Here is a 25,447-nt window from a genome sequence, read left to right on the forward strand (position 1 = left end):
TAAATAATAGATTTTATTTCTTTTCCTGGTTGATGCGACTTGTTATCTGTCACTGGCGGAATGGAAAGGCGCTGCTGTGGTCATGATGAGACCACGTGGGGGGGATCGGGAGGCCACTGTAGGGTCATGGTAGGCTCTCGGCTGGGAGGGGGCCACACGTAGAACCCCCCCCGAGCTGAAATGATGATGGCTGAGCACAGGAAGTTGTCAGTGTTCAGATACTTTGACTGTTGCAAAGTTGTGAATGGCTGTTTCCTAAAGGTTTAACATTTTGTCCAGCAAAGTGAAGGCACCCCTGGGGCACGCCACCATACACCTTTGCCTTATGGAAGCCCGGATCTGGCTCTTCACCAATGACTACCCCGTCGTTTCTGTCCAGGTTGTCTGCTTGCTTCTCCTGTGAGAAGGGCAGGCCAGGCTGAGCTGACCTCGATCTGACAGTCTTTAACATGCATTGAGATCTCCTCAGTCGCCTTGGAAATGGCCCTTGTCTGTGGCTGACTAGGAACTGTTATATATGACACTTCACATGTCAGGCACTGTGCTGGCGGCCGCAGAGCCAAACATGACAAGACATTGCCTCAATATTGTGTGCTCGTGGGTGACAAGTGTGCAAATGCAAAATAACAAATAATAAGAGAACTACCTTAATGGAATTCTAGCCATTAAGAGGTTCCAACTCAGCTGCGTGCCCTCCCCAGATCCCTGCACACCCCGACCATAAGTGAGAGAGGATCCCAGTCCGGCTCCAGAGTTGCCCACATCAGTGCGTGGCACGCTCTCCGCGGCGTGCATGAGTCCCCCTGCTCCGCACATCTGTGTGCTGCTTCCTTCAGCATCCCCTCCATCCGGACACCTTCCAAGTACCTCTGGCGTCCATCCACTTCTCCTGGCTTGGTTCAAACCCCAGCCAGGCCACTGCTAGCTGCCAGGTGACTGGCACAACCCTGTTAACTGCCTTATCACTTCATACCCTCCGCATACATGCACGCCATCCATTCACGGGCACTTGAAACACACACACACCTTGCTGTTGCTTTTAGGTTAAAGAGTAAAGTCCTTACTAAGGTCCTGCCTACCTCTTCAGCCTTGTCTTGGAGCAGATCCTATGCTCCCTGTTTGTCTTGGGCCTCCTCTACCTGGACCAGCTGCTCTGAGCTTCCCTCATCCCCGACACAGTTGAGCCCGGTACTTCTCAGGGAAGCCCTCCTAACCGTGTCTGATCTTTATGCCATTTTCCAAAGGTACCATTTACCACTACAGCACTTACTGCAGATGTTAACTTTGCATTTGTATTTGTGATTCTCTGGCTGTGCTCCAAGAAAACAAGAGTCTTGCCTTCTGTCTTGTTTTTGCTTACTATAGTATTTCTAGCGTGTGGAACCGGACATGTAATAACTGACCCTAAGTAAATATTTGTTGACTGAGTGACTCATGTCTGTACAACATACAGACATTAGGAACCGAGGAACCGAGGCCTATTTACCTAGGAACTGAGACCTATTTACCTTTCAAGAGAGTCTGGAAGGAGTCCGAGGAGAGGTAGTGTTGGAGCTGAGGCTGCAGGTAGATATTCTAGGCAGGTGGGCTGTGCATTCGTGTTGTCTATACATCACTGTCCTTCCTCTGTCCAGAGAGCTGTGAAGTAGTGCTGATTTCTAGAGTATGAAGTATGGGTGGAAAGTGGAAGGAGATGAGATGCAACCGTAAGGTAGGAAAATGATCAGTATTTTCTACAAAAGCATTTAGATGTAACCTCATTGTTTTTCCAATTGTGAGTTGCAACCTTTTTAGTAGGGGCTGAAATTGATTGGCAAGTGAAGACTAGTGCTTTTCAAAAAGTGAAATACACTAGAATAGAAAATAGGCTGCAGTGTAAATAGTAAGACTAGGTTTGACTTAGTGCTCCTGGTGTGTGTGTGTGTGTGTGCGTGCATTATGTACATATACATGTGTGTGTACTGGGTTACAACGTAAAATGAGTTTTACCGTGGGTTAGAGTAAAAACGTGTTTGAATGGGGCTGTTGGAGGTGTTGCAGAGCAAAGGAACAATTCATCCAGGGTGACTTGATCGAACATCATTGTTAGGTGACTCTTAGTGTGGGTCTGGAGACTGGACGGGAGGAACAGGAACGTGGTTAAGATGGTTGCAGTAGCATAAGTGGGTGAGGGAGGAGTCCAATAGGGCAGTGCACTGGGAGGGGGAGAGGCAGCAGGTGTATTGAGACTGCTGGGATCTCCTGAGTAGGCATGTCGATGGGGAGATGAGGATGACCCTCCCTCACCTAGTAGCTGGCTCTGGCCATGGGGTGTATGTAGATGCCCCTTCAGTAGAAGAACTGTTTATTTAGATTTGTTAGGTACACTTTTTCCCGATATACCCCTTGGTCATCATAATTTTTTTTTTGTTTTAGGAGGAAAGCTTCTTAGGTAGTCTATTTTGAGACGTTACAAATTTGAGAGGAGGTGTTCCCCTCAGTAGAGAATGTCTTCCATGTGGGCTCACTGCCCCCTGCCCCAACCTGGATGAGGGGCTTCTGGGCACTCTTCTGTCTCCTGGCAGGTGCTACTGCTATGGAAACACATGAAGTCAGTCTTCACTTTATTTTGTGATCGGGTCGCTGTTTTTCCTGCTCCTCCTCTCCCTCTGTACCTGTATCCCTCTCCTTCCAAACGACATCCTCTGCCTTTTTTTTTTTTCCCAAGCCAAGAAGGATATTTAAAATGTTTTTAGTGTTATCTCTGTGTGGCAGAATGATTAGTTGCCCTTTACCTTCTTTTTTGTGCTTTTCTTCATTTTCTAAATTTTCTGTAATTTATAATAAATATTCCAACTACTTATTTGGATAAAATTTTTATTTGTACTAACAATTTCTTTTATATGGTGTGTATTACTTAAAACATCTTTTTTCTGATTACGAATGTATGCATGTATGTTTTAAGCCGTGAAAAGGCATGCAGCAGTGTAGTGAATAGAATGGGAACACATCTAGCAATCTCACTCCCAACAGAAAATTACTGTTAGTGTTTTAAAGCCCTTTTTTCTGTATATGTACTCACCCACACAGTCATGTATAAGTACTATTCATAAAATTGCTGTTCCTCTGTAGTTCTATTAGCTTGTGCTTTTTTCCACTTAGTGAATAGCATGGAGCCTTTTATACCAGTCATGTGTAAGTTATAGATCACAACTCTGAAGAGAACTGTGTAGGGCCAGGGCAGTGACTGAAATGAGCAAAGTACATTGCCATGACCTAGAGGTGATGGGTGACGGGTGGGCTTCTGGTATGCAGGTAAATGCACACCCCTCATCTAAGGACGCGGCCAGTACTTAGCTCTAGTTGTTTTTTCTTTTTTCATTCAAGAATGCAAAAATGTGGACTTACCTTTGTTGCATATTTGGATTTTTTAAGAAAAGTTAGAGATCTGTAATTGCTTACTTGAATTTTTCCGATTTTTGTACACGATGGGCTGGTCTGTTGGCCAGGCTGGGGCCAGTGATGCATCCATCTGCCCCTTGCTACAGGTGTACTGGATTCTGTTTAGTCTTTTGTTTTCCAATATATGGCATCTTCTTCTCTATTCCGTCTCATTCACTCATCATTGAGGTTGATGTGTCTTTTTCTGCAGTGCGGGCAGACTCCGTCTCTCAGATTTGCAACTTAATGGTAGATTGATTAGTCTATAAAATGCCTCATCTGGTACTGTTCTATGAGAGTCTCTTCTTATTGTTGTGTTTTTTTTTTAAGATTTTATTTATTTTTGCATGCATTCTTATGCATAAGCAGAGGGAGAAGCAACCTTCCTGCGGAGCGGGAGCCCGATGCTGGACTCTGTCCCAGGATCTAGGGATCACGATCTGAGGCGAAGGCAGACACTTACCTGACTGAGCCACCCCGGTGCCCCTGTTCTGTTAGATTCCTTAGCAGTGTCAGGAGTTTCACCCCTGAATGTATAGCCAGAGGCTTCTCAGTCTTTTTTCTTAAATATAGGGGAAGGCTTCAGAGAAGCGGTAGAAATTGCAGAGGCTAAATGTAGAGGAGAGGCATCTCCCTCAGGAGGAGGGACGGCTCATACCACCTGTTAGAGGAGGTAGCGGCAGGGCAGCGGACCCCGTCCTTGGGCCGGAGAGCAATTTCGTCTAGTCCTTCTGGGGCAGTCTGCAGGAAGGGTCTGATTTCTGTTCCTGACGCACAGTGTAAACAGACTGGAATGGACGTCTTTCTTGTTGCTCAATGGGGCAGGCACTGAGAGTTTCTTCCCTTTTCAGATTATTTCATGACTGGGAAGGGGACAAACCAGGAAGAGGCACTACCCAGCACTTCACTCCTTACGTTTCCTTCCTTGAGCCTCTGTTTCCCCTGTGAGACATGATCTCGGATACTGCTGGTCATAGAGTTTTGGGGAGGATTGCATTTTATTTTTTTTAATTTTTAAATTTTTTATAAACATATAATGTATTATTAGCCCCAGGGGTACAGGTCTGTGAATCACCAGGCTTACACACTTCACAGTACTCACCATAGCACATGCCGTCCCCAATGTCCAACACCCCACCACCCACTCCATCCCCCCCTCCCCCTAGCAACCCTCCATTTGTTTTGTGAGATTAAGAGTCTCTTATGGTTTGTCTCCCTCCCGATCCCATTTTGTTTCATTTATTCATTTCCCACCCCCCAAACCCCCACGTTGCATCTCTACTTCCTCATATCAAGGAGATCATATGATAGTGGTCTTTCTCCGATTGGGGAGGATTGCATTTTAGATGAGATGACCCTGTGACAGAAGCTAACGCAGGGCTCCCTAATATTGGTTCTCTGTATTATTTTTTCAGTGCAAATCTCTTAATACGTGTCTCACGCAAACGACCTTCAAGAACACATCTTCTCGTTGGGGACTGTGCCTGTCCACGTATGTGTGGTGGCAGCGTAAAGTAGAGCTTGTCACTTGGGGCATTAACGTGCTTTAAGCAGAAACTGATTTTTTTGTTTTGTTTTGTTTTGTTTATAGTTTTTGACGTGTTTCTGTTTTGGTCTGACTTAGGAGGAGCCTGATCTGGTTAGTGCAATTTATGGCCGAGGGATAGCCTATGGAAAGAAGGGACTACATGTGAGTATGGAATAGCTCCGTTTGCCATAGTGCCTCCATGACCTGACCCGGACCAGGGTTCCGACAGAACCACTCCCTGTTCATTGAGCTCTGATGGACACGAAGTGGTGTCACGCCAGTTCCCAGATCAGAAAATGGCAGGAGACAATGTACTCAGGATCCCATGGCTAGGAAGGGTGGGGGGTGGGACTGGTGATCTCTATCTAGGGCTTCTGGAAGTCAGTCTCACCATACTTTCTACTCCCAAAAGGACAGCCTTTGCCAGCCTAAACTTTATTTGGTGATGAGCTGGACCTAGACTGAGGAAAGGGTGAGACTTTGACTGAATATCTAAGAAATATTAATTGGTAAAAATGGAGTCTAGCATCTATAGCGCAGTAAGACTTAAAATTTTGTTTCTTTCACAATTTTTAAAGGTTGAATAAAAGAACAAAAGGGTTTTTTGGTGGGTTTTTTTGGTAAAATTTATTTTTCTTTCTTATCATTTATGATACTTACCCCAGATAAGTATATTGTTGTAGCCTACATCTCCTTATTTCTCTGGGGGAATATGGGGGAAAGGTTATAATAAATTTATATTTTAAAAGATTTTATTTACTTGAGAGAGAGCACATAAGTGGGTAGAGAGATGGAGGGAGAAGCAGACTCCCCGCTGAACAGGGAGCCCAATGGTGGGCTCTTCCCGGGACCCTGGGTTCATGACCTGAGCAGAAGGCAACCACTCACCTGACTGAGCCACCAGCAGGTGCCCCAATATAATAAATATATTTTACTTAATAAGGCACCGTGGTATAAAAAGGAAGATTCCCTGAGATTATGTAGTAAATAATAAAATAGTTTAAGATTCAGATCTCCATATTTTCAGTCTAGAACATTATACATGAACTTTTCTGTTGTCTTACTGTGTATTAGAAATACTCAAATAAAATGATGATTGAGAAAGAAACATCACTTTTGTGTCTTCGCCAATTAAAAAAATTCTCCTAATCAGGTGCTGGCCTACTGGAGAAATTTTATATAGTATTTGTATAATTCTGAGACATAGAGGACTGAGAACAAGCTCAGATTTGGGGATAACAGAGGTGGTAGGAAGTGAGAACATCAGTAAATGACAGAAGTTGACCTAGTAAAGGTCAGAGATAAGTTGCTTCCTAATTCTCATTTGTAATATTATATCTCAACATGAAATTTGCTTGTATCTTTAATGTGTTTCTAATGTAAAAGTAACATGCTCCTATTTTTAATATAAGAATAACATGCAGATTTTAAAGTGAACTTACGTAGACTTGCTAAGGTGTAGGTGTGTGGGCTTAGAGGTTTTAGTCAACACTGACTCGGCCCTGTGCTGCCCCCACACCTCCACTGGTCAGCATTGTTCTGCATGCTGGTGTCCATCCATATCCTCATCCCTCGAAATTCATTGATTCGGTTTTAAAATAGGTTAAATTTAGAAAATGTACTACCAGCAGTGGAACTTGTGATACGTGACCAGGTCTAACGGGCTGTTAATGGGCAGGTAGACTCGAGTGAGTTAAATAATTATAATATAACTTACTTAAACCAGCAGATCTTTTGTACAGAAGCGAAGTTCCTTTTTATTTCTAAATACGTAGTTATATCGTGACTAAATTATTAGTTTTTTCAGAAAAACTATTCAACCTGGTTTTGAGGAACAATGTATCTCATACTGAGCTAATACCTTTTCAAGGACATTAAGAACGCTGAGCTTGCTCTGTTCGAACTGAGCCGAGTAATTACCTTGGAACCAGATCGTCCAGAGGTATTTGAACAGCGAGCAGAAGTGAGTGTGGTTTTCTTTTTCCCTCTGTCATTATTGGACTAGAATCTCGGATTTTTTTTTTCCCCTTTATCTTATTACTTGTAAATTTTAAAGCTCCCTGATACCTATTGTGTTTTCCTCCATAGGTACTGAATGCCTTTAAACATGGTTGAAATTACTAGAAACTATGGGCTGGGTGGTACTCCCGATTTAACACTTAATAGTAATATTTAGTATAAAAATATGTGGTTATGACATGTGCCACTGTCGGTGTTCACTGAAAAATATATCACATATCATGTTTGCCATGTGTATATATGACATATTTTAGCAAAACTATGACAATGTGGTCAAAATGAAATTCATAACCACTGGAAGTGTGCACATATGTGTGTGAGCGTGCATGTGTGTGTGTGTGTGTTTACGCTTATGTATACTTCTTGTGAGATGTGCGTAGAGACGTAGATAGGTAAGGGTGACCGCAGCCGGTCTTTGAGGGAACTTGGGACTTGAGGGGGAGACAGAGGTAATGCGGTGAAGATACCAGGTAACATTTGTGACAGGAGACACGAAGAGGAGGTGCTTCTTTTTTTTTTTTTTAAAGATTTTATTTATTTATTTGACAGAGAGAAATCACAAGTAGGCAGAGAGGCAGGCAGAGAGAGAGGGGGAAGCAGGCTCCCTGCTGAGCAGAGAGCCCGATGCGGGACTCGATCCCAGGACTCTGAGATCATGACCTGAGCCGAAGGCAGCGGCTTAACCCACTGAGCCACCCAGGCGCCCCGAGGAGGTGCTTCTTAAGGGACAGAAAGGCACACCTGTGGGGGTCTGGGGGGGTGCTGGCAGGGGCAGGTGTGGGCGTGTCTGCAGAGGCCTCGTGAGCAGGTGCCGCTAGAGCCAGTGAGAGCCCTGGTCTTTGGGGACAAGGTGGAGAACGGGGTGTGAAGACACATTCCTTTTAATGTTTTTAAATGAAACATGTTCATCTTACTGTTTGCATAATTAATAGTCAACTACAGGATTTCATTTTACTGTTCATTTAACCATACTAAGGGCTTTAGAATTTGCTAATGTATCCTGTCAGGAGAAGACGTAATCATCTGACCTTATGGGATTCCGTAGTTCAACTAAAGGAAAAATGACATTCTCCCCCCACCCCCCACCTCCGCCTTTTAGGGGAAGAAAACTCAGAACTAAAGAAAACACTAAATGTTTTAGTAATTTAAAAACTATGTTTGTGGTGTTTGTATTCGCAAAGTTAGAGTCTCTACAGTTCCATTTCTTGAAGTGAATTTTATGTTTTATTGGGAATTTGGGTTTCTGAATAAAAATCTTTCTCAATTAATGATATAGTTCATTATCTCTTTTCTATTTTGGATTGCAACCATAAGGGTTAAGTGATTGTAATTTGTTTGTTACTGCACGAGAACCTTGTTGGTATTTAAGGTGAGCATTTGGTGGCCAATTTGGTGATATCTGCTGTGGGGAGGGGGTGCTGATGCTTTTCCCCTCCATTACTCTGGTGTTAACATTAAAATATTATGTTAAAGCAAGAACTTAAGTGTGCATAGAAAGATTTATATAGTAGCTTTAGAAGATTTGTGTGCCAAATAAAAAGCTAGTTGTGTACCCAAAAATAATATCAGTAATCCAAAAAGTAATTTTTGGTGATCTTAAATATATATAATAATATATATTCTCTGGCATTACTGGGCAATAATATCACTACTGAGTGATTTTTGCAGCTTATTATAGTGTATCATTTATATATGTCAGAAATCATTTAATGAGAGTGCTTTCTCTTTCCTACTTGCTGAAAGTCTATATTTAATGAACATAATTTAACCTTTTTTTAGTTACTCAGGTCATTATTATGCATGTTAATTATTATGCTGGGGTGTGATAATTCATTTATATACGTAGAAATTAATAAACTAGGTAGGGATGTTCTTCCTTCCAAAATATAACCCCCGACTGCTATGCTTTTTGAATTCTCAGCTATATATTCTTTAATTGACTTCTTTCCCTTTTCTGAGCTGCCATTCTTGCCACTGTTGATGTGCCTTCCTGAATCCTGTCTCTTTTGCCGGCTCTAAGTTCCTGCAGAGTAGGAAGCCACCTAGTAGAACCTGATGGAAATGACCTGTATCACTGTATCATGAGAACAAAATTCAGCCTAATTTCAGGACATTCGCTCAGGGTGAAATGCTTGAGCCTGAATGCATAAGTACTGATACCCATTTTGGATCTTCTTATGTCTTATTGCTGTACTTTTGCATTCTGAACTGTCTTCTCTGTTGTCATTGTCACCTGCACGAACTCATTGCTGGATCACAAGGGCTTCCCAAGCAAGCTTGCAGACATAGGTTCTTCTGCTCTGTAGATGGTGACCAATGAGCTGGGAGTTAACAGAAAGGGGCTCTTGGAATCTTAGATGGTCCGCTAGCACTTTCTACCACAGAGGGCAGGGCGAAGGCCATGGAGGACTCCACTCTGTGTCCAACAATTTCTCTGCTTTTAAGTTCAAAGTTCTCTTTCAGATTAACCTTGAAATGCTAAATTTTGTTTTGAAAGGGGGTGAGGAAAAAAAATTCCCAATTCAAAAAAAGCAACATCTGTTGTAACCCAGAATGTGAAACCGTGACAAAGCAATTTACGTGGTTACAGTTCATCAGCCTCCCCCTCGGCTAGACAGACTAGGGGCCACTCAGCCTGTTGACTTTGAACCTTGCTGTGTAGTCTGTGGAGTCAGGTTCCTTGTGGGCCAAGAAAATAATCCTGTGAGTGGAGTGTGGTGAAGTGGAATTGAGAAGTCAGACGCATTGGCAGTTTTGGGGTTGATCCCTGGAAGGTTTCATCCCTAATCACGTTTTTGGATTTATAGATTCTGTCCCCTCTGGGACGAATTAACGAAGCAGTGAACGATCTCACCAAAGCTATCCAGCTTCAGCCCTCAGCACGGCTGTACAGACACCGGGGGACGCTGTACTTCATATCAGAGGCAAGTTGTTTTGACCTGGACACATTCCCTTTTGTGGTGATAAAGACTGGACTTTTTCATTTACTTCCGAAAGCCGCTATTTAGTAGATTTGGGTTTGGGGCTTTATAATAACATGTTTGTGATACAAGACAGTTAAAAAAGCACTTTCTTTAGCTGAAATTGAACCCAGTAGAGAAATGCTAAGTACCAAGAGCACACATTTTCTTGCTTGAGCTGTCAGCAGTAAGTAATTCTAGACTCGGGGGGATGAAAAGAAAGAAGAGAAGAGAAATTTGGTTCATTGACTATACTTCCGCTTTTTCTGCAAATGTCAGCATAGAGAAACAGATGTTCATGTTTTTGACGTGATTATTAAGCTTTAAAGCACAGTTTGAATTTCCTTGGGTATCACACCCAAGAGCCTTAACCAGAACCAATGTGGGTTCCCAGACTGGAGCTTCTCTGTGGAAGTGGCCAGATCTGGCAAGGTTCTCTTTTATCATCATAATGATATTTATGGTTGTCACAATTAGTAAATAGTGGGTTTACATCATTTTAGTAACAATTCCCTGTTGCCCAAGAAAATAGGTTTGAAAATTTCTCAGCATAACACATTTTAAGGTTGACCTATGGCATAATTATTGTACAAGTGTCCAGTGTAATAAGATGTTAGTACCAGAAATGATAAGTTGTCAAGTTTCTCTAACAGATTATAACTTTAATACTATTTTTTACAAATAATATTTTTTGTAGTTGAGACAGTCTATTTTTTTTTATTTTTTTATAAAGATTTTATTTATTAAATTTGACAGAGAGAGAGAGATCACAAGTAAGCAGAGAGGCAGGCAGGGGGGCAGGGAGAAGCAGGCTCCTGGCTGAGCAGAGAGCCCGATGCAGGGCTCGATCCCAGGACCCTGGGATCATGACCTGAGCTGAAGGCAGAGGCTTAACCCACTGAGCCACCCAGGCACCCTGAGAGAAGTCTATTTAAATTAAACCCTTGGGGGGTTTTCCCCATCAGTTTCCTAAGGAGATCAACTATTTCAACAAAGAGGATAAGAATTCAACTGATATTTGTGGATATGAAATGTTCCCTTTAAAGCCAAAAAGGGCACAGAATGAATTGTTTTTTTTTTTTTTCTTCTCCACCAGTCAGAAGTAAGAAATGTCTGAATGTCTAATGAATACTACTTTATTTTTCCCCCCACTCTCCTTTTTGTAGGACTATGCAACAGCCCACGAAGACTTTCAGCAGTCCTTAGAACTGAACAAAAACCAGCCTATAGCTATGCTATACAAAGGTCTAACTTTCTTTCACAGAGGACTTTTGAAGGTGAAAGTGTTGTATACTGTGTATACAGTATCATGATTCTGCTTTTCTCTTGCGGGTGGGAGGATCTTAGTGGGTTTCATTTGGTGTGTTTTAAAAATGACAACTCATGTGTCTATCTAATCGGTTTATTTTAGGAAGGAGTTGGATTCTACATACTTGTTGAGCTCCTACTGTGTGGAAGGTACTTGGAGGAAGGTGCAGGCGGAGAAAGGATAAAGGGTTAGTGAGAGGGAGAAAGAATTCATCACACTGACACTGAGGAAGGATACAGTTTATAAAGTTTTCTTCCACATATAATTTATCATTTGGTAGAGACACACAAAAAAGTGGCATGAACAAAGAAAGTGCTTTGGTAACAGAGATCAGAAAGATTCACTGAAACTGCAGCATTAGAGAAGGTTCCAGAGAACAAGTACACCTTGTCCTGGGCCTTGCAGGCGGAGCGGACTGGGGGCAGCAGCTGCTTCAGGCAGAGAGGAGAGCACAAGCGTTGGCACAGAGCATGGAGGCGGCCAGGCTGTGGTGTAGCACATAGCCAGGCTTGAGCACAGGCTGCTGAGTGGGCCCGTGGGCCAAGGGGAGGCCCTCAGCTGTCTTCAGTGCTATATGCAGAGCACCTTGACTTTAATTCCTAGGCCCAGAGGAGCTGCAAATCTAGATTCGGGGGAAAGTACATCACTGAGATCCCATCTGCCACTTAGGAAGGGGGTTCTGACACGCCAGTGGCTGGAGAGGTTAGGGACAGAGGGCCACGGGGAGACATTGGCAGTGTTCTGGGGGCTGCAGGAGCAGGTCTGGAGACAGTTTTCCAGCAAGCACGTTGCTGCTGCCGCTTGGAGACCGCTATTAGCTGGGACGGGGTTGAGGGAAACAGGAAAGGGGTCATCCAAGCCCACTGACATATGGGGTGACGACGTCCCTTCCAACCTGTCTCTGCCTCCTGCCCTTGGTCGGTCCCTGAGGGTGCTGAGGACCTATTGTGCAGCAGCCTGGCCTTGGGGCAGACACCCGGCTAGGAGCTGAGAGTGGAGCTCTGGTCCTCACAGGGGCGTCCTTGGTGCCCATGGCCCACACAGGGTCGGAGCGCTAATGCAGGTCCCATCCCCGTATGATAGAAATCGGGCTGGCCCGAGAGTCAGCCTCTGTAGGCAAGAAACACTTCCCGCTAACCAGGAGCTCAACAGAGTCTTCCCAGACGGGTTGTTCATCACCGGAGCATTGAGAGTTGTGTAGAAGTTCAGTAGCGCCTGGCAGGAAGGACACACATTTGATTGTGGAAAGTAGTTCCACAGTAGCAGACTCTTGGAGGGCAGGGACGGCTTACCTTCCCAAAGGCCTCTGTTGTAAACCCTCAGTGTTGTGGGCTGTGCCTGTCCCGTAGAAGGTGCTCAGTAAGTCCGAGAGGAATAAATGATCTCAAGGACAGAGCCTTGGACTTGAAGCTGGAAGGCCTTGGCTCAAGCGTCCACCCTGCATCCTGCGAACTCTGCCACTGGCCATGGGACTTCAGCTTTTCAGCCCCTCCCCCTCCGTCTGTGGCAGAGAGAGGATTCTGCCCCCCACCTCTGGAAGGGCTTGCGGGGTGATTCAGTAAAATCGTGTGTGTGCAGGGGCTGTGAGCACGGATCGGGTCTCCATGATGACAGATTTTGTTTCATTTAATCTCAGTTTCATGGACTCTAGAAAGATAACTCCCATCCGCTAAAACCCAAACTGGAGGGAACTGCATGCAGGCTTCCTTTCCTTCTGTCCTTCCTGCGAGTCTGTGGATGGTGGTCCGCACCGAGGCTCTTCCTGTCTTGCCCGGGTTCAGACCCGCGGCTGTAGGCACTGAGAGCAGGTATTTGAAATGTGCTTTGCGCAGCTGCCAGATGGGCTTTTCCAGCTTATTTTGTATCTGCCTGCTATTCCTCTCACCTTCTCTCAGTTGCCTTAAATTTAAAAATTCACAATCACAATACTATAGTTGAAGTCTCTGCCTCAAATATCTCATGGAGGAGAACAAGATTGGAAATGCAAAAAAATACCAGCAATCAGTACTGAGAGGTAAAAAAAAAATATTCTTTGAAGTGAGCAAATGCAAACAGAATTTCACCATAGACTCTAAAGCTGGTTTAGGAACGCGGGTAGGGAGGGCTCTTTGTGTTACTTTGAAATGATAATCTTTCCGAAAAGAGCTGTAACAGAGACGCTAACTGCACATCGGACAAGGGCTGACACTCAGTTTGGTTTATTCCAAATCCGTGGGATGAGAACCCAGACCTAGTACTTCTGTTCCACGAGCACTAGAAGCCCCTCAGTGAACCGGTCTCACCAAATGATTTGGTGCTTTCTCCTCCTCACTGTGCTCATAAACACAATATCAGCGTGTGGAATAGATGGGAACTTTTTCTTTGCATTTTTCTAGATCTACTGTCCGAGGTGGTCAGAGAGTTTACGTATTATCTCATTCATCCCAGCGGCATCCCCGTGAAGTGTAGAAGGAGCATAGGGTGTCCCAGTTACACAGATTGGAAAACTGAGTCAGTGGTGACATGCCTTCATTAAATTAACGAACTTAGTTTAGCTCTCTTTAGTTTCTCTTGTCAACTGTAGAGACAACATATTACACGGACCCATGAATTGGAGCTATCCTTGTATCCTAAAGCTGGTCTCTTTAGGCCAAATCAATTTAGAAATTAATTAAGTGGGTGATGTGCTTATTTACTTTATGGTGTAATACATTAGAAATCTTTTAGGCAATATTCCATGACAAATGTCACAACTATCCGATCAGGTAGATACAGCAGACGTTTTGGATTTCCCTGGGGAAAACACAGCAAAGACTTTTATCTGTGGTGTAAAGATACTTCAAACATTGTGTATCTTGAGCTCCTGTTTTTGGGTCAGCCTTCACTTAGAGAGCCGTAAGACTGCTCTCTTCGTTGCAATAAACGAAGGACGCGTGAGGGACTACTGCCGGCCGCCAGCCAAGACGGTGGCAGATGAAGGTGGCGACGCTCCCGCTGGCCATGCAGATCAACTCACAGCCAGTCCGTGTGCTTAGACATTGACTCATTCGAACGTAGTGTCTTTGTTCCCAGTGGCTTCAGATCTTGATTCTGCTATGTCCCCTCTTTGGCAGAATGAGGTAGAGAGCTGTGCAGTGATTAGACAGGAACCCTGAAACCAAAGACTCTTAAAAGCTGAAGAGAAATCAGACTTTGAAGAACTGTGGCGTCCCAGCATGCTGTAAGTGCAGTGGGCAGCAGATGTCTCCCGGGCATCTCCCCTAGACGTCCACAAACACCCCAGACTCGGCACGCCCCGGCTGGACTCCTGACCTCCTCCCACCCCCGCCCCGCCCCGCTCCGCCCCGCAGCTGTCCCCCCTACTTCCTTATGTATGTTTGTTCACGCTCTCACCTTCTACCCAGGCTCCCCAGCTTCGAACTTCTCCCCTTCCTTCTCCCTCATTCCCCATATCCACAGCCAGCAGATTCTTTGTTGGCCTTTATGAATATTTCCAGAGTTTGACCCTCCTTTTCTGTCCTCAGGGACACAGTCTCAGTTTGAGCTTCCATGATCTCCTGCGTGGACCTCTGTAGTCACCTCCCCGTGGGGCTCCGCTCCCTCCCCTGTTCAGCCCGTCTGCTCTGTCGTGGCTCGTGGCATTTTCTCTAAAGAGTCAGTTTGGTGAGGTCCCACAGCCACTCACAGCCCCCAGTTCTCACCACTGGCAGGTGATGTCCTGACTGTGGAGCATGGCAGAGGCCCTTCTTCCCACCCCCACCGCCCTGGCCCCAGCTCCCCACACCAGCCTGCGCCCCATCTTTTCCCTCTTCTCCGCTCCTGCCTTCCCCGCCACGGCTGAGCACCCTGCCACTGCACCACTGTCCCCCCCGTCCACGATGCCCTCTTTTCTTTACCAGACTCCTTCTCCTCCCCGACCCAGCTCAGTTGCCACTTCCTCCATGAAACCTCTCCCGGTCCCCGTCTTAGTTAGTTCTTCCTTTCTCTTTATTCCCCGAGACTTTGACTCATATCTCTATCGTAGCTCTTAGTTTGTATTCTAATAACCTGGTTAAGTAATTGGCTTTCTAACTAGACTGAGTTCTTCGAGGCCAGAGAGAATGACTTGCTCGTCTTTGTGTCCTCTACCCCCTCACACTGCCCCTGGCACATAGTAGGCGCTCAATACATGTTTGTTGAATTTAAAATACAGTTGTAATGCTCCCAAAAGATCCAAGACAAGGCCAGGGCCAGAAGTCTAATGAGGAGTAGTCTTCATTTCGGAAGTGATAAAATTTATCCGTTCTCATCCTTCTACCAAACAGAACACGTTCGGTGGGACTCCTTAAAGAGTAGGTGGTTGTCCCCATTGTTGCCTTAGAAGAGTTTGGAAGTCAGCCCCTCTGACCCTGCTCCCCCTACAGAGAAAATCAGGAAGCAGGGAATGGGTGATTTTTGGAAAAGAATTAGGATTATGTGCCTATGAAATCATTAAATATTTATTGAGTGCCTACCATGTGCAAGGCATACGACATCTCTCGTAGTTTTTTTGCTATGAATTATCTAATTAGGTGTGAAATACACAGACATTTTAGCCTTTCTCTTCAAAGCCATTAGAGATCATGATAACTTTGTAGCCACTGACTTAAGACACGTCTTTTCCTTGGGAAATGTGGAAATGTCTTTATAATTTTTTATTACAGTAAATAGTCAAGTCATAATGGAAAGTACACTGAATACAGTTTAAGACTATTATCGTGAAGCAGAACGGTATATTTCATTAACAGTTTCCAGAGGTTTCCACAGTGGCCAGTTGCACTGTGTGTCCCAAGGGCTCCTCCCTAGAGCACAGCACCCGTGCTCCCTTCTCCGCTGCCGGCAGGAGCTATGCCCCAGATGCCCCCAACTCAAGGCTTCTGTTTGATTTGGTTTTGCTCTTTCTTTTTCCTGTAGATCATGGGAATCCTTCTGATTCCCAGTCAGTCTGGGAGCCCTGTTCCTTTTTTTATGAAGAACGTCAGGCTGGGCTTACTTTTTTGTCTCATTTGTTGGTTCATTTTAAGGGCTGCTGGTTACGGTCACTTAAGACTAACTTCACACAGTTAGTAAGCTGACTTTCATTTCGCAAGGCCTTTATTAATTAAAGAAACGATTTTGACACAAGGGTGATATCATTAGTAATCAAAGCCCTAATGAAAAAGGTAATAAGAAGCCATTTTCCCATCTGGAAGGGAGAAATTTCTACGGCTCTGTTATTATTCATAGCAATGCCTTTGTTTACTGTTGAAATTAAGTCCTCCTGCTTCATACTCTCTACCTGTCTTTTTTTTGAAGTCCTCATATTTAAAAAACATCACTCTGAGACCATGTATACTATATTTTTAAGTCCTTTAGTGATTTAAGTGAAACTCGACTTCAACAATTATGCCAGTGACATAATTTTCTATGTACTTTTTTCAGGAAGCTATTGAATCCTTCAAAGAAGCCTTGAAGCAGAAAGTTGATTTTATTGATGCATATAAAAGTCTGGGACAGGCCTATAGGTAAGAAAGCAATAGTAGTCGGGATAGGAGGGAGGGCGTACAGTGGAGGGGACAAGAGAGCCTCACATCATAGTGATATTTTAAAAGACATTGCATTTCTTAACCAAAAGAGATTGTCATTCTGAATCACATAAGCGCTTAAAAGCTTGTTGAGACATTCTCTGTAATACAGAAAGAACTGTGTCAGAGGATATCATAATACATATTGTTACCCCTCCCCCTCTTTTATTTCTTTATTGTGAACTTTTTTTTTAAATTAACATAGAATGTATTATTTGCCCCAGGGGTACAGGTCTGTGAATCGTCAGGCTTACACACTTCACAGCACTCACCATAGCACATACCCTCCCCAGTGTCCCTCACCCAACCATCCTCTCCATAATATTATTACCTCTTTAAACAACTTCTCTTCATATATATTGGTCTAGAAAATGTTAGTTCTTCGAGGGTGGTCGTTTTGAATAGTGACCTTATACGTTGTTGAGTCACAGATGCTGCTGCTGCTTTCTAGGCAATAAGGAAGCTGGATTCCCACATCACTGTGATCGTTTGAAGATTCCTAGATGGAAGGCTGGAAAATGATGCTGCATCCCTATCACTAACAGGATAGATTATGAGATAGTTATGGCGCATCTCTATCAGGACTGAGAAGTTGTGCCTAGACTCTGGCATCCGATTCCATGCATTACCCTGACCAGTATTGACTTTCAAACATTTTTACACTCTGATCTGAAAAGGAGATTGTGTGGCGTGAAAGAAGGGGCTCAGGATTCGGGAGTCAAGTGGTGTGGTTCCAGTTCTAGCTGGCCCATGTTATACTTGGATGTCCTTAATTTCCCTGAGTTTCGGGGTTCTCTCTTGCAAGCTACTGTAAAAGTTAGAAAAGACGGGCGCCTGGGTGGCTCAGTGGGTTGGGCCGCTGCCTTCGGCTCAGGTCATGATCTCAGGGTCCTGGGATTGAGTCCCGCATTGGGCTCTCTGCTCAGCAGGGAGCCTGCTTCCTCCTCTCTCTCTGCCTGCCTCTCTGCCTACTTGTAATCTCTCTCTGTCAAATAAATAAATAAAAATCTTTAAAAAAAAAAAAAAGTTAGAAAAGACACAGTGACAGAGGTCCAGGGTCAAATCCAAGAGCTTATTTATCTGATGGCGGCAGCCGGAGAAGCCCTCTTACACTAACTTGAGGAAAGTGTCTTTGGATTTGTTTTGGGTTTAAGTGATGACCTTTATCCTTATTGTCCCACAGAATTGCTGGGGACACACACTGAAAACAGATTTGAAAGCACCCAGAGTAATTAGTAAAATGTAGAAATTTAAGTGAATGTTATATTATTTAAAAATATTCATTATTAACAGAAAATTGACACATGGAACATTTTGAAGGTGCTTTTTTTATTTGTAAACACGTAATACATAAAAGAAGGCTGGTAGTAATCATTTCCATTCTGAAATGACCACAACTCTAAAGTAGACTTTTGTTTTAAATTTTAAATTATGAAACGATTTGCCAGATTTTAAGTGAAGTTAACTTCTGTGACAGAAAAAATAAAATTTAAACTTCTGAATTTGATTCAGAATGATGAACCTGTGTATGATTGTAAACTACATGGTTTTTCCCCCCACAAGGAAGAAGCATGGTTTTATCCAAATACTAAAATTTACACGCAGTTTTTTAGGGATTAGAGCTCATGAATTGGGGTAAAGATTTTGAATAGGCGCTTATCTTTGGGAATCAGTAAGTTCATCCCCCAAAGACTTCCCAGGGCTTTGTGCTTGTCTACAAGCTGGTAGCATTTAGGAAAAGTAAGTGGGATATAAGCTGAGCTGTAAAATGGCAAACTAGAGACGGGAGCATCCGCATCAAGGTGTGGTCGGGTTCACATGTGGGACCGTAATCCTGAAGCCAGCGTACTCCGTGTGTTCACTGAAATGCTCTGCACTGTGCTCATCACTGTTGCCCAATACCTAGAGAACTGGGCAATTTTGAAGCTGCCACCGAGAGCTTTCAGAAGGCCCTGCTGCTCAACCAGAACCACGTGCAGACACTGCAGCTCCGGGGGATGATGCTTTACCACCACGGGAGCCTGCAGGAAGCCCTGAAGAACTTCAAGGTGGGCCTCAGTGACAAGCGAAGGACCTTGAGCGGGATGAACGGGGAGGAGGGCCAGGAATCGTGTTTCTGCAGGAACAAAAAGGGAGAAAACCATTGCCACGTCCTATAGACTACTTTAAGAGCGTGTATTTGGTCTGCTTTAGCCTGGAGGGAAAACGTTTCCAACTCGAGACTGAAGGATAAAGCACTTAAAAGTCATGGGCGCCTGTACTGATGCTAATAGAGCCTTTTCTCCTTCCTCGCAGCGGTGCCTGCAGCTGGAGCCCTACAACGAGGTGTGCCAGTACATGAAAGGACTCAGCCATGTTGCTATGGGACAGTTCTATGAAGGCATAAAAGCACAGACTAAAGTCATGCTGAATGATCCTCTCCCAGGCCAGAAGGCTAGCCCGGAGTATCTGAAAGTGAAATATCTCCGAGGTAAGACACGAAATGGCCCAGTCATTGAATTTTAATGCTCAGAGCTTCAGAAATCATATTGCTTGTCTCTCTGAGGATTCGTAGGAGGCATCTGAGTCTTTTTTTTTTTTTTTTTTTTTTGAGGCATCTGAGTCTTGAAGACACGAGGTACCTTGAACATAGCTCCACCCTTGGTTAGCAGCCGTACCGGACTGGATAAGGGCCCCTGTCTTCTGTTTTTTAAAAAAATATTTTTTATAACATTTTATTTGCTTATTTGTCAGAGAGTGAGGGAGAGAGAGCATGAGCAGGGGGAGGAGTAGGTGGAGGGAGAAGCAGGCTCTCTGCTGAGCAGGGAGCCTGATGTGGGACTCAATCCCAGGACCCCAGGATCATGACCTGGGTGGAAGGCGAATGCTTAACCAACTGAGCCACCCAGGCGTCCCTGGGCCCCTGCCTCCTAAAGACTGGCCCAGTACTTTGTCCGCCACTGCCTACATATTTTTTCTTTTTAAAGTGAAAAAGATTTTACTAGAGTCAGAAAAACCTATTCTGAGCTGAAAGTGACAGTCATCTGGGTATCGATGTTTCTCATCACATCTTGTCTAGAGACCTAAGAGTCAGAGGAAAGTAACATTTTCTGAGGCTTTTACTGTTAAATGTAAACTTGGCATCTTTGATCTGTCATTCCTTCATTTCACAATTCTCACATATTTTGGAGACATTCATTTGGGATGAGGAAGAAAGCCAATCTTTAAGCTGTCTTTGGTTCGTCAGAGTCTCACCTTTTCTTTGCCATACGTAATGGTAATTTTTTTAGTTGTTGTTTTGTTTCAAATGGATATTTTAACTGAAGTGCAATTAACATTCAGTGTTATGTTTGATTCAGGCACACGATATAATGAGTCAGTAATTCTGTACATTCTCTGTGCTCATCACGATAATATTTTTATTGTTCACACAGAGCACAAATCTTTACTTCCGCTTCTGCTCTTCCCTTTGTCATCATTAACCATCTCCTACCAGTACTGTCCAACTGTAAAAAATTAGTAGCCCTGGAGTTGTAAGTTTCTAGTAGCCACGTGAGAAATGTAAAAGTAAACATGGAGAATTAACTTTAATATACACTTGATTTGACTTGGTATATGCATAGTATCAGTGTAGCATATAATTAATATGAAAACACTATTCATTAATATCATTAAGTATTTTACATTATTTTTTGTGCCAAGTCTTTGAAACTCGATGTATATCTTATACTTACAGGACATCTTTATATTTACTTCTCAATTTGGTTGTTAAATTTTCACTGGAAATTCTTAATTTGAACTCATGTTTCAAGAAATTTAAAGTTGAAAAAGTAGATTCATATGTGTGAGTTGTTCCAAACATACTGAAGTTTTCTAACAATTCACTCAAATATCAATTTTTACATTTAGATTAATTAGATTAAAATTTAAAATGTAAAAAAAAATTTTAATGTAATTTCTTGGTCACACTGGCCACGTTTTTTACTTTTTTTTCTTTTTTGAGAGAGAGAGTGTGTACACAAGTGTGAGCAGTGGGGGAGGGAGCAGAGGGAAAAGGAGAGAGAATCTCAAGCAAGCTTCATGCCCAGCATGGAACCTGACACAGGGCTCAATCTCACCACCCTGAGATCATGACCTAAGCCAAAATCAGGAGTTGGTTGCTTAACCGACTGAGCCATCCAGACACCCCACTCACTGACCATGATTTAAATGTTCACTAGCCAGGTGGCTAGGGGCTGCCTGTGATTTCCTCTTGTTTCCTGGTTTAGTAGAACACGTAGACTGAAGGAGGGCCACTCCATATCCCGGCATTTTTCTGCACTGCTTCTCTAGAGATAAGCAGCAGCTTGTCGGTTGAAGAAATCATATACATAGTTGATTCACATCAATTGACAGAGAACCAGGTTCTGTCTGACACTGAAATTGGATTCTCAGGCTCTGCAACTGGAAAGTGAGAACTTTGGTGCTCTTCATGGAAAGAGGATTAAAACTTAGCCAAAGTGGACCCAGATTGACTGGCTTATGTCTGATCTGGTACTTTGAGTTGCCCTGTATCATATAGTAATAGGGACTTACTACAATTTGGTGTCTCCATTTAGAATTCTTGGAATTCTTGGAATTAATGGTTTGTTACAAAGTATTTGTGTGGCAACCAGCAATAAAAAAGATTTCTTTGGCAATATGTGGGTGTGTCAGATCTCGTCTCCTGTCTGCAGAGTATTCTCGATATCTTCACGCACACCTTGATACTCCTCTTACGGAATATAACATTGACGTGGATCTGCCTGGAAGCTTTAAAGACCACTGGGCTAAAAACCTGCCTTTCCTCCTAGAAGACTACGAGGAGCAGCCAGGGCTGCAGCCCCACATAAAGTAAGTGCTTTAAATGAAAATGACCTTTTTTGCTTTTCAAGCTGAGCTATCAGTTTGTCGTGGTAACTCTTGCTCAGCAAATGGCTTCCCGTCCATGTTTCTCGGGAATTTATCTTTGGATTTCGTATGCCTGCAGATATTTCTTTTAGTTTCCTAGGTACATTGAAACTTAACTTTGGATATCCCCTTTCCTTCTGGCCTGATTTTCCCTGCTAATTTTATGCAACCTTCAAACTTGAAATGTATTTATTGGCAGTTGTTGTTATGCATTACTATGACCACGTTACTTTTCAAACAAACAGATGACTCAAAACCAAAAGTTTGAAATTATAGTGATGACCGACTACTGCTGCATGATGACTAAAGGGCTGATTATAAAACGATTAGATCTAGGATAGAAATTAATCCCTGGGAGTTGAGCAATGCCTTCAAAATTAAGAAAAATCTGCCAAGATCAATCCCCTTCCTCCCTACAAAGAAAGAAAACAAGGGACAAATTCAGGCTAGAGTGGCGCATGATAGGTACATTTGAAAGGAAGAAAGTGTCCTAGAGATGAGAGCATCGAACAGCTGCTGCAATGGAATGCCTTGAGGCGTAAGCAAGATGGGTTTTGGACCACATTCACAGGATCTCAACAAGAGCAAATGCAGATCCTGCATGGGAAGACTGTAGTGCCAGTTTGGAGTGTAAGTATTCTCACAGATCAAGATCGTTAGTATGAGAGTCAAAAACCAAGATCTCCAAAACAATATGTGAAAATCAACAGAAATTACAAACCACAGACTTAGACTCTCAAGGACTTCAGATATTGGAATTATTGAACACACTCTCTAACTCCAAATGAAATGTTTGAAGAAATTAGGAAGAAATAGCAAACAAGAAACAAGAGATTATTAAAAATGACCAGGCAGGTTAAAAATAAATTGGAGGCTCTGGGAATGGAAAATATCATTGAAATAAAGAATTCAGTATATAAGCTAAACAGCAAATTAGATATAGCTGAGAGAAAATGGCAGAATTAGAAGGCAGAGCATTATCTCAAATGTAGCACAGAAAATCCAGGTATTATAAAACATGAGAGAGAGAAGATGTGGAAGATATAAAAAATGTCTAGCATATATTTAGATGAAATCTTGGGAGAAGAGAATAAAGGAGAGACTAATTTTGAAGACATAATGGCTAGCAATTTCCCAGAATTAAGGAAACATAAATTTACAGATTTTTTTTAAAAGCAAGATAAATGGCAAGAAATCCATATCCAGACACATCATCAGTAACAAAAGAACACATAAGGAGAAAAAATTTTTAAACAAAGAAAAATCTTATCACCTACTTAAGGTCAGTAATTGGACTGACTATAAGCCTTTCAACGTCAGAATGGCAGCTAGAAGATGATGGACTATCTTCAGAGTGCTGAAAGAACAAAATAACTTTCAACCTAGAATTCTGTAGCCGACAAAACTATCTTTTATGAATAAAGACCAAATAAATATATATTCAGACAATAAAAAGCTGAACTAACTACCACTTGCCATTCACTAAAAAACCTTCTAAGGTGTGTAATTGAAGAAAAAGGCAACTAACCTCAGGCAAGATTTGAGATAAAAGAAGGAATAATGAGAAAAGAAAGATGATATGCTTGATAAATTGGTAAGTCTAAATAAGCATTGTCTATATGTAAAATAATACCTTATTGGGGGACTTTATAAAAAGGACAGAAAAATACTGGGCACAATAACAAATAAGTTGAGGGATAGCAAGAATTAATTATTGTAAGGGAATATGGGTTAAATATTATGTTAAAGCTTTAAGTTCTACATAAATATTTAAAATATCTAGGGTGAGTACTAAAAGAAAGTATACAGCTTCTATATTAGTAGAAAAGTAAAAACAAAAAAATTAAATCTAAAATCAAGCATAAAAAAGGACTGGAAGGGAGGCATTAGAAGTAAGTGGGACAAATGAAAAGAAAAAAATAAGAATAGGTTGAAATAATCCAGATATATCAACAATGACAATAAATATAAAGGGACTAAATGTCAAAAGGCAGACATAGTTGGATTGGAATGTTTTTAAAATCCAGTTAAATGCTTTTTACAATGCATAAGAACACAAAAATTGAAAGTAAAGGAATGGATAAAGTTCTATGTGGGAAACACTAGAAGAATCCTGATGTAGGTATTAATATTAATAGATTTAAAGCCATTAAATTTAATTATTTTTTTAAGATTTTATTTATTTGAGAGAGAGAATGAGCAAAAGAGAGCGTGAACAGTAGAGGGGGGTGGTGAGGGAGAGAGAGAAGCAGGCTCCCCGCTGAGCAGGGAGCCTGATGCAGGACTCAATCCCAGGACCCTGGGATCAGGACCTGAGCCAAAGGCAGACGCTTAACCTTCTGAGCCACCCAGGCACCCCTAGAAAAGGATTTCTTTAGACACACAAAGCTTAGACCTTAGAAAGACTAACAAATTGGACTACATTGAACCTAAGAACTACTGTTTGACAAGAGACACCATGAATCATGAATAGCTAAGTCTGAGTTAATGAAAAGCTACTTGCAACCTGGAAACTGATTATCCAAAATTAATGTCCAGAATTTATGAAAAACCTCTATAAATTAAAGGTAAAAGTCAAATAACCAGTAGAAAATTGTGTAAAACACATGAATAAGGGAAAGGATGAATGGCAAATTTGGTTGATAAGTACATCTGACCCCATTTCTCACTTGCAAGAATGAACAGATATTACAAAGTCCCATAATAGTAATATTGACTAGAGGGGTGCAGGCCAAGGAGGATTTTTATACATGCCAGGTGAGAGTTGAAATTGCTATAACCACACTGGCCAGCTGTTTGTCATTATCTTGTAAAACTGAACATTGGAACATGGTACAGTCTTACACTTCGGCCATGTGAATTCGGTAGAGGAACTTGTACGTTTGCACATGTCCGACCAGAGATCTGTACCAGACTGCTGATGGCGGTGTTTGTTCAGATGGAAAACCGAGAATCATCCCAATGTCCAAGAGCAGAAGAGTGGATGAAAGTGATACCAGCCCACAGTGGGGGACTGTACAACAGTATAAGCAACAACCCATCTGAGTGTGTGGATTAATCCTAAAATATAAAGTTGAGCAAAAACAGTGAGTCAGTAAACTACAATGTCCTATCATTTTCCACATAAAATTATTGAGCAAAACTATAGAATATATTGTATAGGGACACACATTTGTAACCTAGGTTTTAGTTTTTTGTTTTTTTTTTTTTTAAAGAAAGGAATCATGAACATAAAATTAAAGATAAGTAAGCTCTCGCTGGGAGGCAGGGTAGGATGGGGACAGTAGCATACAAGTAGATAGACAGTTGGTCTAGTTCTTAAGTTGGGTTAATGAGATTGTATGCTTTTGTGTGTATCAATTAACTATGTAATCAGAAGCATTCAAATAGGCTGGCCAAAGAGGTTATATGTATTCTCTGCCACTCCTTTTTAGAGAATTATCTGTGTGCAGAAGTGCAATAACATGGCAGGCCTCACTGCAGTCTCTGGAAGTCTGCTGGCCCCTGGGTGATGCTGGGAACTGAGGTTTTAGGAGCTTCCCACCGTTCCCCGAACCGACGAGTGGCTCGCTGTACCTAAGCTGTTTGCACAAACAACATGGTCTGTGCTAAACACCAACTTTCCTTCTGGGTGTCTGGAATATAGGAACTTGCCAGCTAGAGGCTGCTTACATGATCAGCCCCTGATAGAAACCCTGAGCAGTCCATGTCTTGTGAGTGTCCGTGGTTTGTGGCATTTCAC

The 25,447-nt window shown here is 42.6% G+C and overlaps 1 protein-coding gene across 5 annotated transcripts in view; it reads left to right on the top strand.

Annotated features, from left to right (window-relative positions):
* TTC13 (tetratricopeptide repeat domain 13) overlaps positions 1-25,447 on the top strand; it is a 74,748-nt gene that overhangs the window by 27,954 nt on the left and 21,347 nt on the right. For 3 of the 5 annotated variants that reach the window (XM_044239377.1, XM_044239378.1, XM_044239381.1), the window contains exons 5-12: positions 5,045-5,110; positions 6,819-6,911; positions 9,775-9,891; positions 11,094-11,204; positions 16,655-16,737; positions 18,704-18,845; positions 19,093-19,267; positions 21,492-21,648. In XM_044239377.1, coding sequence (XP_044095312.1) covers positions 5,045-5,110; positions 6,819-6,911; positions 9,775-9,891; positions 11,094-11,204; positions 16,655-16,737; positions 18,704-18,845; positions 19,093-19,267; positions 21,492-21,648 — 944 coding nt within the window. The remainder of the gene's footprint in view (positions 1-5,044; positions 5,111-6,818; positions 6,912-9,774; positions 9,892-11,093; positions 11,205-16,654; positions 16,738-18,703; positions 18,846-19,092; positions 19,268-21,491; positions 21,649-25,447) is intronic. The other 2 variants (XM_044239379.1, XM_044239380.1) reach the window with 1 other exon arrangement.

This window comes from Neovison vison, chromosome 2, assembly GCF_020171115.1.
Source record: "Neovison vison isolate M4711 chromosome 2, ASM_NN_V1, whole genome shotgun sequence".
NCBI classification, from domain to species: Eukaryota; Metazoa; Chordata; class Mammalia; order Carnivora; family Mustelidae; genus Neogale; species Neogale vison.